Source organism: Drosophila pseudoobscura, chromosome X (assembly GCF_009870125.1).
Source record: "Drosophila pseudoobscura strain MV-25-SWS-2005 chromosome X, UCI_Dpse_MV25, whole genome shotgun sequence".
In the NCBI taxonomy this organism is placed as follows: Eukaryota; Metazoa; Arthropoda; class Insecta; order Diptera; family Drosophilidae; genus Drosophila; species Drosophila pseudoobscura.
Window position 1 is genome coordinate 315,852 of NC_046683.1, and position 16,631 is coordinate 332,482.

Sequence of the window (16,631 nt, forward strand, 5' to 3'; positions counted from 1 at the left end):
TACGATTAAATAGCTTCATTTATTTGTATACTATTTATAAAAAAAAGGAGTAATATAACTAAGTATGCATAGTTGATCGAGCCTGCGAGGCTAAGATTATTTGTGTGTGCATGTGTGAGTGGGTGGCGTGTATAATATGTATATAAATAGAGCGATATAAATACGAATGGACATGCTGGGATTGAAATAAGACATAATTTAAATTAAATAAATAACTACGTAGGAGAAGATTGGATTTAAGTAGCTCCTTTTTAGCAGCTTTAAATAGACTTATATGGCATACTGGTAGGGGGCGTTTGTTGGTGCGGTTGTCGCTGCAGACGGTGATGGTGGCGGTTGCTTTTTGGTATTCTTGCTTCTTGGAACTTGAAGTAGGTCGATCTGACGGCGGGCCTGCGAATTGGCCTCCCAGATTTTAATGGAGGTCCTCTTCGTCACGCTGCTTTTCCAGCAGCACCTTGTATTTCTGCTGGACGACGGTCAGCAGCTTGATAGCCTCCAAGGTGACCCCGAAGTTATGGTCTGGGTATGAGCCTGTGTAGGTATAGCTGGACATACTGCAAAGCTGGTTATTCATGGCTGTTTCTGCCATATAAAGGTTGTGGCTTAGCTTTTCTATGATATGCACGAAGGTGCAGTTATAGCTGCTGTGCCCCTTGGTGACGTTCAACATCAGGTGGCGCACAATCATCAGGGCATCGGCAATCTTGGGCAGCTCCTCGCTGGCCTCCCCCACCTCAGCCTGATTCTCGTAGATAAACCTCTTAGTGTCATTGTCGAACTTGACCTTTTTGGTCTCCTCGTGCAACGGATGCGTTAGGTTAAGGCTGTGTAAGGAGTAGCTTTCTATCGCACCGTTCAATCCGCCATCCTCATTCCAATAGTAATCCAACTATAAAGAGCAGGTATGTTAGCTTTCGCTCGCAGCACCGCATAGTCCTCCACTTACCCACTGGCCGACCAAACAGATGATGGCATCCATAGTCCTCTCGGCCACCTTCTTGGCATTGTCCAGACTTATCATCGTTGACATGGCGCTCTTGTGATACTGGCAGAGCAAAGTCGATGTTGGCTCGGGCGTCACTATGGTGATGTTCCTCCTATGCTCCAATGATTGTCGGTCCGCCGAGCGCTGGTGCACGTGGTGGCGGTGGGGCAGTATAAGGTGGCGACCGCTAAGACGGCGCGGCGCTGCCGATGTCCCCGTGGGCCAGCTCGCGGAAACTGTGAGCAGTAGAAGGAAACCCAGGAGCCAGCACTTGACAAGAGCTGCAATCGAAATGGAAACAAAATTAGTTAGGCAAGGAATATAAAATACATTTTAATATAAAATTGTTATGAAATGTTCTAATTAGAGTTTTGTTAATAGTCGCCTTTTGTAGGATCGCCTTTTAAGACATGACGATTTTCCCATTTAATTTCCATGTAATATTGTGAAACAAATTTATCTACACACATACATGCAGTTAAAGATAGAAGCACAGGTATACTAGGGATATACACCCGCAGATACAGACTGTGCTTCGGATGTGTACAGTCTGGCGGGTTTTATGACGATCGTGATTCAGAAGTGATGAGGGAACACTTACACACTCTGCCAAATCGCACTGAACTTGACCCCGCATTGTGGAGGGGCTTATTTGAGGACTGCTGGGGCTCTCTGTCCTGTGACAACAGTCTATCCTCGACCTGGCTTACACTGGCACTGGGACTGTAGCTGGGACTGTAGCTAGATCTGGACATTTTAGCGCACACACGGAGGGAAGCAAACACAATAAACAAGTGGCAGACAGTGGTATTGGCTGTGCCGATGCACTGGGTCTCGAACTGAGTTGAATAGCACTGAGTTTGGATTGAGTAAGGTAAGCGTTAGCTTGCACTTCGACTAAGAGTTGATGCTGATCTGAGGGTCGGGCTTCGATCTTATGTACTTGGCTCGACGAAATCTTTGAGTTAATGAAGAATTTAAGGCACATTGGCATTTTTATATACCAGGCAAATTAGTATTATCGTCGCACGAAGTCAGCCGAGCGCGTGGCCGAACGCGTGGCCGAGCCGCACGCACACACACTCACCGATCACTCGGCGCACAGCGTCCAGCAGCAACGTCTTCCCCAGATGACGGCAAAGCTTTCGCGCTTGCGCTTGTAATCGCCAGCCAATGGCGAGGCGCACAAGCTATTGCTTTCACACACATACACACTTCCCATGCAAGCACACACAGAGGAAAACATCGACATAACGCAGAATGTAAAACTTTTCGGCGATCGATCTTCTCCAGCAGCAGGTCAGTTTTCCCACATAATCCACTCCGAGGCTGACTCACGAATCGCTGGAATCATAGTCGCAATTCCCCGGATAGTTGCATATATTCCCCTTATTGTTGTGCGTGGTGCGGTTTTTCTCTTCTCTGTTTTCTTCCTGTCTTGCTGACCAGTGTGGCGAGTGCCAAGTGAAGACTGAAGGACGGAAAGGGAGAGTGGGAGTGGGAGCCAGAGAGTGTTTGTGTGGGACAGTAATGTATGCACGCAAGCTTCTTGGCCCAAACGGATGTCAAATGGAATTCATGTCCCCCAATAACCTGGCCGACAAATCCGGAGTGAGGGCTTATGTGATGGGTTTAAGCCGAAAGCAATGCCTATCTAATTAAAATGCCTCGTATGTAGCTGATTTGGGAATCACCTATTAGAACACAACCGATTTGTGGGTGATCTGACGCGCAACCGATGCAATCCATGTTTTAGTGGATCGAACTGGGGCTGCTTCCAAACAATCACTATTACCGATTCGACTTGGCAATCATTAGCCCATCAACAGGGCTCAAGCAAAAGGTGGCCTCAGCTGTGCAGTGGACAATAACTTGAGCGAAAATATACATAGGCTAGTGGAGGATCAAAAAACTTTGGGAATTGTGGCACTTGTTGCTAATATTGTTGGTGTTTCTGTTGCTGCTCGTGTTGAATGTTACTGAATGTTGGTGTTTCTTGCCTTGACCGCGACGCGTCGTTCCGTAGGCATTTCCGATCGGATCGCTTAGAACGTGAGTGCAATGGAAACTGAAAGCCACCGAACAGGCAGCAGACAAAGAGCCAGACATTGGCCAAGGAAAATAGAGAGGCAGCAGTATAAATATAAGAGACATTCATTCCCCCGCATCAGAGAGTCGCAAGCTGTCTCTTTCACTGCCCGCACTCTTCCGCAATTACACACATGGACATGGACTAATGCAGATACTGAATGAGTTACTCATACGCATCGGTGACACGCGTCGATGCAGTATTTGCGAAAAACCATTTGCAAGCAACGGCGGTGGCCCCCAGGGAGCAGTAACCATTGACGGGGGCAAAGCTTGCTGCCAGAGACTTCCCTGTCGAATTGCGTACTTGACTCGCGGCTCCGACCTATGTATGCTGGCGACTTCCGTTTCATATAGCGGGGTGAATTCCTCGTCCCAGCTCTTGTGAGCCCAGCTCAAGTTCCCAGTGCAGCAGCTGACGCAAGGGAGGCACTGCGGGACATTTGGGCAGAACCAGAATCCAGATTTTTGGAATTGGGGATATTCTTAGTTTGGTTGGGAATATTTTTCGAGGGTTTTTCTCGCCCTGCTTGCCTGGGTATTTCATAATGGATCCTTTTACAGATTACTGGAACGCTAGTAACCGTTTCATGGCAATTCTACTTCAAGTCCCTCTCTACAATACATGTTTTAATCGACTTGATATATTTTTTCCAAAGGAAGTACATATATACATAAGGAAATATACCAGTATATAAGTGATAGCATAGGTGTCATGAGAGTTATAGTACTCTATTCATACAGATGACGGAAAGAACAGTGTTAAAGCCTTCATATTCTATTATTTTGCAAGTGGGACAATCGGCGGCAATTTAAGGCAATTATAATCATCGGCTCACTATTTTCTGGATGTCTGTTATTTTTCATACTTTAGAAGGTGCGAACCTTAACTATGCACAAACCGCTATCAATGCAAATCTGCAACGTCAGCAGAGCCGAGGGAGCTCCGTCTAACCCTAGTGGGTCCCCATTTAGAAATGAGCACCAATGGACGAGTGACGTGTCACGCATCCGCATCTCTCAGTATCAATAAAAACAAAAATAGCAGCAGTGGAACGGCGTGGAGCTGAACGGAAACCTCACTGAGGTTTATCTCAAGCAGAAACGGGGCTGTAATAGCTCATTCATCGCTCCAAGCCGAGCCAGACTACGGGTCGTCATCACGCCGAAGCTACTGCATCGATGCCACCGATGCAACCCCAACGCAAGAGGAAATGACGTGTGCCACAGCGGCGGATCTGTAGAGTGCCAATAAGTCCCACAACCTACTGCTCCACATGCAACCGCCAATGATGACGGAACAGGAATCATTATCAAGCATCTACAAAAAAATAATAATCCGAAATGGTGTTCACTTTACAAGAATTGGCTTGTGATATATTGTTTTAATGGCTATGATGATCATATTCTAATGATTGCAACATTTATGCGGCATACAAAACGCTGATACCATTTTCAATGTTTATCTTGAAACGTCACGGGCCAAGTTCCCCAGGCTTTTCTGAACCCAGTCGCCGCTGATTGTATGAAAATAAGCTATGACGCCATGGCACATAGCCGTAAAGCTTTGATTCTCGCTGTGAGAAAGTACACCGTGCAAAGAGCAGATTTCAATTGTCGTCACCTGAGGTCCCGGTCCCGCCCAACCAGTCTAACTGACCACAGACACTTGATTCTGGCTGTATGTCGAGTATTAGGCAGGGTAAATCACCGAGCAGCTTGCAAAGCCTCCTTTTGTTTGCCTTTCAGTTTAGATGCTCTCTCTCCGACGGATGAACGGTGGCCCCACTGCGTCATCGTCCATTCATGGGCAGCGATTAGGCTGAATCGAATGAAGGGGCATACTTATTTGTTTGGGCAGCGTATTATGAATGAATGATACTGGGAAGCACCTGTGCCTTTTGCTGGGCCTGCAGCCGGGTCTGGGCCAAGATGAGGGCAGTGCTATTTTTGGCACTGCCGATCCCATTCTCCCGAGTCATCATGGAGACGCCGTAAACCCAACACCGAACACCGAAAAAAGAAGTGCGGCGCCCGCAAGCAAACATTCGACGCGGTGGACGAAATGGAGATAGACATGGGGTTCGAGGTGCGATGTTTGGTGTGACGCACTTAGGCTTCCACCGAACCGTGGTATAATCGTTTTCAGTTCCTGTTCACACTAAGCATACGCCACGTGGTACAGAGGTCAGGTCTGTACAGCTGCAGCAAATTGGGGTTTAAGCTCACCTCAGGGAAGGCAATCGACGACGTCACCAAGCGGGCGATGCCACAGGCCCAAAGCGAAAGCTGAAAGAGAAAAGGGAATATCCGGGGTCTTAATTAGTAGTCGTTGGGCATCGCATTAGCTATTCTATAACTACGAGCGATCGCAGAAAATTTCCAGGCTAAGTCTCTGATTTCAGTGGACTCTGTTTCCTATGTTATTTGCCGAAAATGTATTTCAATCGATCGAGGAAATTCTGTTTTAATCACAAACGGGTGCCACGTCCCGAATGTATTTCTATATACAACGCAAAAAACTAGTCCCATATAGGGCCCATATAGCATTTCTACACAAAGGTTACATGCATTCCGCCTGAAAGTATGCTAAAAACTTTCGCCTACGCACAGAGCTTTGGTTGAGCTTTTTCCCAAGGCACATTTCTGAGGCTTTGATTTATTTGTAGAGCTCTGCAAGATATGGAATCGCATATTTGTCAGCAGCATTGGCATGCCGACCGAAGTGGCACAACACAGCCACAACAACAACAGTCATCGACAACAACAGTGTGCCGGCACCTGTCGCTATGAGGTGTTCCGAAAAACGTTCATTCTGAAGGCTTTTTATTGTGGCTTATTAGCGCCAGAGCTCTTGTATAACTGGGTCAATTCTCATTAAGTAAGAGATAATCCGACGCAATACATCATAAGCGATATTCAGCTGCAGGGCATTCTTGCTTATTCAGTCACAAGCATTAGTATGAAAATATGTACATACATATGTACATATGCGCCTGGAATGCCAATCCCCCACTTAAGCAGGTTGTTGACCTTTCCTTTTCTACTTTGGAAACTCTATAGAATGTTATTTGTAGACAATCCCGATTTTCGAAACAGACCAATTTGCTCTAGACAATGCATGGAACACCCCACGCAAAACTTTTCGGTTTCTCTCTATCTATCGCCGTGCACCACTTACTCTCATACGCTCTCTCTTCATCTGGCCGTCTCTGACTTTTGCTTATTTAAACACTTGGCTAGCCGGTGCTGCCGCCGGCGTCGGCGTTTGTGGCACATGTTTACTCACCTTGACAGCTGGTGCGTCGTGTACAATCGCGTCACTCAATAGACGCCTTACCTGTGTAAGCAACAGGTATACCCACGGTTATTAAAAGCCGAAAGAAAATCACGAAAAATCCCCGAACGCAGAGGCCTTTTCAGCTTGAAATTGGTACGAGGCGGCGTCAAAGGCGAGGTGTCCAACCGGCGAGGTCGAGCGATGAAACAATAATGAACCCAGACAACCGCGGGCCGCTGCTCTATCTACTCTACAAGCCCATTAATATTCGCGTGCGATGGAATTATCGTTAATTCAGCAATAGACAAGGACAAAAGGGAAGCAGAACAATGTCGTCTTCAACCAAATTCGTTTCTTTTTCTTTCGTTATAAGTAATTAGTATAACTATTAGATTATCAATATAATGTGACTTTAAAATTATAAAAAAAAAACTAATGAAAATATAATAAAATCAAATGAAAAACTCTTCAATCGGCTCCTTTGCCGACTCTTAGCAGCGCTTCTCTGTAGGGACGGCCCAGAGGTTATGGCGAGCGCAGGTTATGCAATTATAGAATTGCAGCAGGGTACTGGGGCCCGGCGTCCGCTGGGCTCCCGAAAAAAAATGCCAACACAAAGACTGACGAGACGTAAACGTTAAGCGCTGCTGCTCTGGCTTGGATGCGGCCAACTAAGACCTTAATTTAGAACGTTAATTTGCTGCCACATCGTTCGAACCAATTTTCAGGATTTTTCCCGGGGAAAAATCTAGTTTTCTTCTCTTCTTCTTCGGGAATAGTTCGCAAAGTCTCACTCACCGTGGTATTTATGATGTGGTTATAATCAAGACTTTTTGGTTTCAGGTGGAAGATAAACTTTCACCAGCGCCACTACAATTTTCTACAGGCCATGTCGGCACAAGAAATATTTTACATGGTACTTGCCTGGTGGAAGTATCGGCTGCGGTGTGCGCTTTGGCTGCCAAGCTGTGGGTGCGTGTCTCCGCTGTTCGATGTTCAGGTTCGATGTCCAATCTGGATATGGTTCAGGCAGCCCCAGTCATATCGAAATCCAAACGAGATCATATGGACTGGATGATGGCAGCAGCTGCAGAAGAAGACCAATTCGATAACGATGGCATCGTCTAGAAGGTGGCCTTGGTTGTTGATCCCGATACTCAAAATGAGTATTGGGGTATATTAGATTTGTGGTAAAAGTGGATGTGTGTAACGTCCAGAAGGAATCGTTTCCGACCCCATAAAGTATATATATTCTTGATCAGCATCAATAGCCGAGTCGATTGAGCCATGTCTGTCTGTCCGTCCGTCCGTCTGTCCGTCCCCTTCAGCGACTAGTGCTCAAAGACTATCAGAGCTAGAGCAACGATGTTTTGGACCCAGACTTCTGTGATATGTCACTGCTACAAGAATATTTCAAAACTTTGCCCCGCCCACTTTCACCCCCACAAAGAGCGAAAATCTGTGGCATCTACAATTTCGACGATACGAGAAAACTAAAAACGCAGAATCGTAGAAGATGACTATATCTTTTAGAGTGCTAAATCTGAACAAGATCGTATAATTATTATAGCCAGAATCAAGAAAACAATTTCATTCTTCCTTCATTTCTCGCCCTGTCTCTCTCTTACACACAGGTTTCATGGTCGGTTTTGTCAATTTCAAAATATGAGTTCAAGGATCTCAGAAACTATAAGAGCCAGAGCAACCAAAATTTGGTATCCACACTCCTGTGATATCGGACCTAGACCGTTTTGTGTCAAAATTTCGCCACACCCCCTCCCGCCCCCGCAAAGGACGAAAATCTGGGGCATCCACAAATCTCAGAGACTATTAAGGCTATAGTAACCAAATTTGGTATCCACACTCCCTTTAGATCTCACTATAAAACGTATATCTCAAAATTACGCCCCACCCCCACAAAGGACGAAAATCTGTTGCATCCACAATATTGCAGATTCGGGAAAACTAAAAACGCAGAATCATAGAGAATGACCATATATATCCGGTTGCGGAATCTGGATCAGATCGGATAATTTGAATAGCCAAAAGCAAAAAATCAATTTGCAGTGGCTACGCAGCGCCCGACGTCACTTAGACTGATTTTCTGTCTCTCTCGCACGCACTCTTTGTCGTGTCGCTTAATATTAGCGGCGTCTGTCGGAGGAGTGCCATACTGACTAAGTACCGGGTATAAATGTAGAGTTGCGGTGTCCGCAGCAACTCATAACGTTCCCCCTCGTTTTAATTGGAAATTATGTTATTGAATACTCGTCTTTTGTTATGACAAAGTTACAGAAATTTTGAGGAAATAAAATCAATCCACTCAATTCGTCGACAGGTACTCGACCATTACCAATAGTCAGCAATTGCTCTGAGAAATCTTCAGTATAAGTATCATTTTGCAATGCAACTCTCATTTTTGTTGTCAGCTGTACACTATAAGTATCGTATATGTAATTTTAGATATAGATAGATAGATAGAAGTTACAGAATGATATAGACGATGAATGAATGATATATAGATATTAGAATTTTATTTATAATGGATAATTCATTTAAGTTTCTTAAATACTGACTAAAAACTGCTTTATTACTCTGCTATTTGTTGTCTTTGTGGTAAAGCAATTTCTTTGGGCGTTCCCTTCTTGGAAATCCCACGAGTGCATTTTCCTCTGACATCTGCAATTCTTGCATGATTAGTTTCCGCCGAGCTCATTCTTCTTGCTCGTCGCCAATCAACCCCTGGAAATAAGAGCCTGGTAGCTGATTAGCAAGCAACAGTTGTTGCTTAGCTTGGGACCTAGAAGCTTGAGCTGGAGATGGGACTGGCCCAATGTGCGCCAATCGAAGCGTTCGAATTTCACGCTTGATATGCAGACTGGATTTTTGCCCTTCCTCACCGGCCCCCGGCCCGACGGCTCCTGGCCAGGTGAAAGTGGAAGTAGACGTGGATGTGCATGCGGATGTTCATGTGGTCGTCGCTGGCTGTCTGTCTGTTGTGGCCAGTCAAGCGTTGCATAAAGCGCATTAACATTTAATGCCTCTGTTATTACCACTCGTAGGAAGCCCGGCCCGGCTGGATGGGTAGCGATAGCGACTGCTTAAATCGCTTTGCATGTTCAAGGCTGGGCTGGGAATGGGGTTGCACGGATGGTTCATATATGACTCGCTTGCAAAGACCACCAGGCATGTGAAACTCTCTGCATTTGGCATGGCAACGCACTCGCACTCGAAGTCAGAGCTAGAAATAAGACCAGCTTCAATCTGTACACATAAACTATTTATTTCAATATATATCAATATATATGTATGTATATAAGTGTATACATAGGTGTATATTCTTTTTATTGTTGGTGTGGTAAAGTACTCTCTCGCCTGGTTCACCACTTCCTCCTCCTGCTTCTCACACTCCTCCTTCTGATGTCCTTCTCGATCCGCTGCCGCGAGATGCCTTCGGCCGTGTGGTGGGGTTACTGGGAGTTATATAACTTCTGCATGCACTATCTACAGAACATACAGAATATGTACATAAAATATTAGTGGTTGATTAGGTTAGCTTCGATTCAAAGATTTTCTTCGTGCCTTTTTTTTCTATTGTTCCTTAGCTTGACATCCTTATGTGTCTTCAAATGATTGTTAGTCGTACAGTCGGTTGCATTTTGAAATTTTGACTTTTCCAAAAAAATCGACTACACGCAATCTCGACTCTCGATCTCCTTTGTTATCCTCCTGTCCTCTCTCGCTGCATTCTATGTACAGACGTGTTCCAGGAATTGGGAATTCCTGGGCTCTCCTCCGTTATTTACACAAGATATATTCATATCTCTCGATATATATACATAGCTACTTTTATATAAGTATGTCTATATATGTATATGCTTAGTACATGAATTCCTTTCCATCTCCTGTCCTGCATATAATCACTAGATTATGCGTGCCCACTTTTATCCCTAGGCGACAAGCCAAAATAAAATTTAGTTAAGTCAAACATCCTGCTACCTTACTCGACTCATAGCATTGTATCTCAGTATCTCATACGCTCTTACGACAAACCATACAATCTTGCCTCTGACTCAACCGCACACGAAGTTTGTTTGGAAATATTTAGGTATCTTTGGAATTTTCCTTTTCGTTTCGATTTTGTGTGGAATTCTGTGGACTCCAAATAACACTACTAAAGTACTAAAGTCGGTGGTAACCGCTCTCTTGGGTGTAGTCTTGGGCTTCACACACAAACGTAATGTGTATAAACATTATTAACAATTGAACAACGGTAATTACAATTGCACGACATCAACAACAGCAACAGATCACCAGCAACAATATCACCGAACACCGGAGGTGGAGAAGTGGAAACAGGGACGAGGGAGTAATAAAATTGCATAGCTGACTCCACCACGGCCCTGTTCCACTTCAATGCGTTTTCTAGCTATGTCAGTCCGTTCCATTCTATGCCAGTCCATGCCAGTGCATGCCAGCACGTTCCGTTGCATTCAATTGGATTTAATCCAACCCGTTCCCGTTTAAGTTCCTTTCCGTTCCGTTCCTGTGGTATTACTGCTGATTTTGATGAACTTAGACTTAATGTATATTGTATAATGCATTATTATCTTGATACGATTACGAGTATTGTAGATACACATATACTGGTTTTCATATATATATATCTATGCACATTCAATGCTAAATCAATCGAAAAAAAATTGCACCCATATGGTACTATCGAACATAGAGTATATGGTATATATAGTATACATATATACAACTATCAAAAATAGGACAAATAGAACTGGAGATTTGCTTTGGCTTGACATTCAATTCTTTGGTTTTGTTTTAGTTGTTATTTTTTAATCAGCTCTGCACATCTGCAGAGTTAGTTTTAGTTTTCCCGAAGACAACTTCAGCCATCCTCCTTTTTGTTTTTATTTATTGTTTATTATTTTTGGTATTGTTTTTTTTTTTTTTTTTAATTTGGTTGTTTCTACGAGTATACACATTTATTGTAACACAAGTATAATGCGGATTGGATAGAGCAACGCGAACAACAGTTAGGAAGATGAGCAAAAAACATGGACTGCGACCAAGAAGAATCGCACTGACTTGTAAATAGTTTGAGATACTTCCATATGTCCGTGTATAATATATAAATATATGCATGTATATATACATATCTATGTATGAACATATATGTATAGATATCTGTATATTCATGCTTTGTATAGATATAGATCGGTAAATATATCTGTATATGTATGTATATTCTGTTAATGTTCTCTCAACACACATTGAAAGTGAAAGTTAACTTTGGGTTACCGCATTGAGACACACACATGGAAATTGAAGTCTAAAATACATTCTGGGCACATCGAGATACATTTTGTTCAATATATGTATTTTTTGTATATGCATATCTTTAAACATGTATGTATATGTATATATTGGTATGTGTATATTCATATGTACGTAGTTGCAACCCGATTCGAGCGCTTGCAATGTGGAAGATAACCTCTATATAACATTCATCTCTACCATTTCTTTATCATCCTGTGGGATGCCATTGACCAAATTGACAGGGCCAAATGCCATATATAGAAACACACTTGATTGATTGCAATATTGACTGATTGTTTGTTTGTTCATTCGTCTGTCCGTCCTTACCATTCCATCCCCAAACTCTGTTTGGCAATGGGTACAATTGCAAATTTTCAATTTGAGTTTCTTCGTTAATTAATATTTCCAACTTCTTCTGGTGAAGATGTTTTGCCTCTCCTACTTCCTCTTATTCTGCATATTTTTTATCTGCTGCTTCTGATTTGGTGTTAGCTTTAACTTTGCTTTGATATAGTAAATTTGTATAATGTTACATTAAATATTCAACCCGAACATTAACATTTAACTTCGATTTTCGTTTCGATTCGATTGGATTTAGTTGGGTATTGGATGTTATTTGCCTTTGTGTAAGCTCAGATTGTACATACAAATTACATTTATTGTGTGGTTTACATTGATTAAAACTTTTGAGTCTGTAGACACTTATTCCTTATTCGCTGCGGATATACATATAATATGCTTGAGTATATTCTGAATATGTGTGGGCATGTGTAGATATTTGTGTTATTGTTGTGTTATTGAGGGTACTGTTGGATTGCCTGCCAATCAGATGAGTTTTTATAGTTTTGTCTCTGGTTCCCTTGATTGAGTGTGATGCTTGTCTCGATAACAGCCGATTACGACCCACAAATGTGTGGCACAATAAATTTCTCGGTTGCAACCTGGACCTCAAAATGGGGATACTACAAATAAAAGGGCATAATTCCCGAATACTAATGCATCGGTACAAAAAAAGACGACTCCTCATGTTTCGTCTCAACGACTGCCGCTTCTGTCCTCCTTTGGATCGGTGGATCCCGCTTAAATTCCCTTCTCGTAAAAAAATATTTTGACATTCTCTGTTACTCTGTCACCTCCTCTTCATCTTTACCTTTCTCTAGCTCTGGACTTGGGTCCATGACAAAATTTTCCTGCCGATTCTAGTGTCTCAAACTTCAATTTCGATTCGATTTCGGTTACAAATTGTATGCAAATATGTGAGAATAAATATATATATTATCTGTTTTTTTTTCGTCTTTATCTTTATGAGGGTTGTACTACAGTTATGCTTGTCTTGTCGGTTGTCCGATGAGGTCTGTCGTGGGTCGCATTCGATTGCGCTCCTTCCCTGTTCCTATCGCTATCGCTATCCCTATTTCCTTATTTTATTACTACTTTTCGTAGTGCTTATGAGTCCTTCATCCTGCTCCCTGATTTTTTGTGGTACTCACAAAACTCCCCTGCAGCGTTGCTTATTAGCTGCTTGTGACCGATTTCCTAACTGTCTATCGATCACTAATTGCCGGCTATCGCTATACTCTCGCTTCTCGTAAATCCTACCAATACCGATATCGTTAAAGTTACTTGTACCGTTAAAGTTACTTGTACTCTTATTGTTCACCATTATACTCTGTTACCGCTAGGACTAATGTTAATGGGTTCGAGTAGAACTGTTACTGGATTGATGTGTGGGTGGGTACTGTACTGTACTGTGCTGTATGCAGTTACTGTTACTTTAAGTGTTTGTTGAAGTGTCATTGCCGTTATTATCCCTGCTTATATTACAATGAATCGCCTCTCTTACCCGTTACTCTTTACTCGTTACTGATTAGTGTGACTGTAAGTAATTCAGTTGCAACCTGTGCGAGTGCTATTCTAAGTGGGCACTGCTTGTGTTACTGTTATTGTTAGTTTTAGTGTTAGTGTTACTATTGCTTCATTTACTATTACTTGTACTATGCTTTTCAGTTAGTTATACTTTTACCGTTTTTGCATTATTTGCTACTTTGCTTAGTGTTAGTGTCAATGTTCGTGTGACTGAGTTTGTATCAGTTGTTATTAGTGTTAGAGGCACGGTTATTGTTCCAATACTCATTATTCCTGTTCCACTTACTGCACTTACTGTTAGGCATTCGTTTGTCTCACATATCTATGTTCTCGTTCAGTTACTGTAAGTGATCTGTAAATATGTTTGACTGTCAGCTTATACAACTATGCTATTGTGACTGTTTGTCTATTACGATGAATGATTGGGTCGGGTCGTCACTGTCTCAATGGCTCGTGTTGGTTGGTATGTGAGTGATATGCTTATGCACTTATACTAGTAACTAGTATGAACATGTATATTTTTCTGAAGAGATCTATTATTAGAACTCTGCAGTGCCAATATGGCTGCTTCAGCTGCCGTAAATCGTAATCTTGATTATAAACTGTTCCAACTAGTATTGCATCTAATAAACTGTTCAATATAGTGTTTCAATTATTATTTACTCTTCGAAAGAGTGTTCCATTGGCTGCAAATGATGTTCAAAATAGTATTACGGCTCTCTGCCAAAACATTTAGATTGACGGTGACAATGAAGTGTGCGGGTACTCTTTTTGTTCGCTGCCTAACTGGTGTCTGGTGTTGAAGTTCGCTTTACCTGTCGGCTTCTTCCGATGGTTAACAAATGATACGAATATTTCCGGATCTCAGAGATACAAGTAGCTCGCTTCAAGAGAAAAATAGAGCAGAAGGAAAGACGAAAACACGGAAAGAGGGAAAGACAGAGAGAGGTGAGTGCCATGCCCCACCAAATGGCTCCACACTCACCCTTTGCTGAACGGCCAGGATCTGTTGGTGGGTCAGTCCCAGAGCTTTACTTGCCTCTGCGTCCCCCGACCTATTTCACGAATAGGTCCTTGAGTGTCGAACACAACGACGCATCGCACGTATCCTTCGAGTCATCCTCCTCGCCCTTGCTGAACCAGTTGAGAGTGGAGCGCATTGCCCGCCCGGCCTGAGACTGGGCGCCACTGCCCGCGGACGCCCGGCTGCGACGGGCTCCGGCCGGACTGCCGGTGGCGCTGTTTGACTCCTTGGGAACAGCCCCGCGGACCGCCGCCGATGTGGACGGACCGCTAGAACCTCCGGCTCCGGCCATCCCGGCATTGGAGCTCTTGCGTAAGAAACCCTCGATCGCCGTGCCCAGCATGGTCGCATCCACGATGTTCGCCTTGGTGGTGTCGGCCCAGCTCTTCTGCTTGCTGCGCGGCTTGAGCTTCGGTTTTCCGGAGTCTCCGCCGAGCGGGTCCTTCTTCTGCAATCGCTCCAACATGTCCTTTGAGAGGGCCATGGCCGTGCTCTTGCTGCGCACACTTTTCTTTCGCGCCAACGGCTGTGGGCGACTTGCCGGCTTGCCGAACCACCCGGATATGGCGGCAGAGCTGTTGTCCTGCGCCTCGCTCACCAACTGCTTGGCGTTGTTCAGGATCGAGACGTCGAAGCTGTTGGATCGTGTGGAGCGGCCTGCATTTGGGTCTAGCAGTGAGCTGCTGCTTGCTGCGGCCGCCTGCCCCCCAGTGTGGGCCGTGGGCGTAGGCGTGGCACTAGTAGCGCGGCCCCGGGCGGCGTTTTGGAACGTCTGGCTGAGAAACGGGCTGCTTCCAGCGGTGGCCGCTGAAGAGCTGGCACTGGCACTGGAGCTCCCCTCCGGCTCTGAGCGGTGCATGTCCATGGCAGAGCTGGTCAAAGAGCTGAAGATCCCAGCGATGTCCGTGCGGCTTCCAAGCAGGCCTACGCCACTGCCCGACTTCTTGCGGCGTGTCGAGGCCCTGGCCGACAACGGCGGCTGGGGCGAGATGCTCTTCTGCGATGAAGGCGCGTGCCCATGTCCGTGTGTTTGTGCCTGCGGATGCGGCTGCGGCGGTGGATGCGGATATTCAGAGGCCCGGCGAAAGCTGCTGGCCGGCTGCGGCTGGGGGCACTCCGAAAAGCGGCGGTTGGTGTAGCGCCTACCCGGGGCCGCGGTCCCGGCCTCGTCAACGGTCTGTACCTCACAGACCTTCTCATTGCTGGAGGTCCATAGCTTTAAACGGGCCTTTCGTGACTGCAAATATATGTCGTCCATAATGTCCAGCTGCAAGTTATGGATGCTGCCGATGGGGTCTGTAGAGGGAGGACCCGTGTTGCTCTCCCGCCGTGAGTTGAGCACACGGCTGCTGCTGCAAAGAAACGAAGCGAAATGTGGCAGAGTTAAAACTCAAAAGATTGGGAAGCCTAACACGAAAATCGTGGAAACCCTCATTCATTGCTCATACTGGAATTCATTCATAGATTACTGGAACCACGTGTTATAGCTGAGAGACTTACCCATTGCTGCTCGGATAGGCGGCCACCGATTCACGGCGCGAACGTCCAAAGAGAGTGGTGGGCACCTTGGAGATGGTGACCACTGAGTGGCGACGTCCAGATGGGGCCGGCGCTTGTGAGAGGGTGGCGAGGAAGGCGGCCTCCTTGGGCGATGGACCGGATCCTTCGCCGCCGCGCTCGGACAGACGCCTCACCTGACTGGCGGTGATTCCATCGGTCACCTGCTGTGAGGGCAGCGAGTGCTTACGGGCCTCGCGCGGATCCCGCCAAGGGGAGAGCAAATAGGGGTTTACGGGCGAGTCAATGTCCAGACTGGCGCGATTCGAAAAGGTTGTCTCTGAGCTGTCCTCCAGTTCCTCCGGCAAGTTGGACTCCTCCACTACAATCAAAGGCTCCGGCTTGCTGTGCACCTGCGGTGGCGGAGGCTGGTTCGGGTTGTTGCCGCCTGACCCTGAGCTGCCTCCATAACGATTGAATTGCGAACCACGTAAGCGCAGCGCATCTAAGGATAGCCGATAGCAGATCGCAGAGCGTATTTTGTTGATTAAAGGATC

The 16,631-nt window shown here is 45.1% G+C and overlaps 2 protein-coding genes across 9 annotated transcripts in view; both read right to left on the reverse strand.

Moving 5' to 3' along the window:
* LOC4814365 (uncharacterized) lies at positions 1-6,670 on the reverse strand. 2 transcript variants are annotated; one of them, XM_001354314.4, is made up of 3 exons: positions 1,590-1,933; positions 950-1,269; positions 1-892 (listed from the first exon to the last, which is right to left on the reverse strand). In XM_001354314.4, exons 1-3 carry the CDS (start codon positions 1,741-1,743, stop codon positions 416-418), a joined length of 951 nt encoding a protein of 316 aa, XP_001354350.2. In that variant the 5' UTR covers positions 1,744-1,933; the 3' UTR covers positions 1-415. The 2 variants fall into 2 exon arrangements, 1 of the variants encoding a protein (XP_001354350.2); XR_004470409.1 differs by lacking the exons at positions 1-892; positions 1,590-1,933 and adding exons at positions 5,306-5,365; positions 6,366-6,670 and having other exon boundaries at positions 1,183-1,269.
* Positions 6,671-11,220: 4,550 nt separating this feature from the next.
* kairos overlaps positions 11,221-16,631 on the reverse strand; it is a 41,812-nt gene continuing 36,401 nt past the window's right edge. For 6 of the 7 annotated variants that reach the window (XR_004470692.1, XR_004470693.1, XR_001452982.2 and 3 more), the window contains 3 exons: positions 16,078-16,579; positions 14,539-15,929; positions 11,221-14,437 (listed from right to left, as the gene is read on the reverse strand). Coding sequence is in view for 1 of the 7 variants with exons in the window: in XM_001354315.4 (XP_001354351.2) it covers positions 14,609-15,929; positions 16,078-16,579 (1,823 nt within the window). In the remaining 6 variants the exon portion in view is untranslated. Of the gene's footprint in view, positions 15,930-16,077; positions 16,580-16,631 lie in introns of all 7 variants that reach the window. The other variant, XM_001354315.4, reaches the window with a different exon arrangement.

Excerpts from the sequence above, each read along its gene's own strand:
- LOC4814365 (XM_001354314.4), bottom strand. The coding sequence starts at position 1,743 with ATGTCCAGATCTAGCTACAGTCCCAGCTACAGTCCCAGTGCCAGTGTA. Across the intron at positions 1,270-1,589 it reads AGTGCGATTTGGCAGAGTGT|CTCTTGTCAAGTGCTGGCTC; the intron begins GTAAGTGTTCCC and ends TTTCGATTGCAG. Across the intron at positions 893-949 it reads TCTGTTTGGTCGGCCAGTGG|TTGGATTACTATTGGAATGA; the intron begins GTAAGTGGAGGA and ends TGCTCTTTATAG.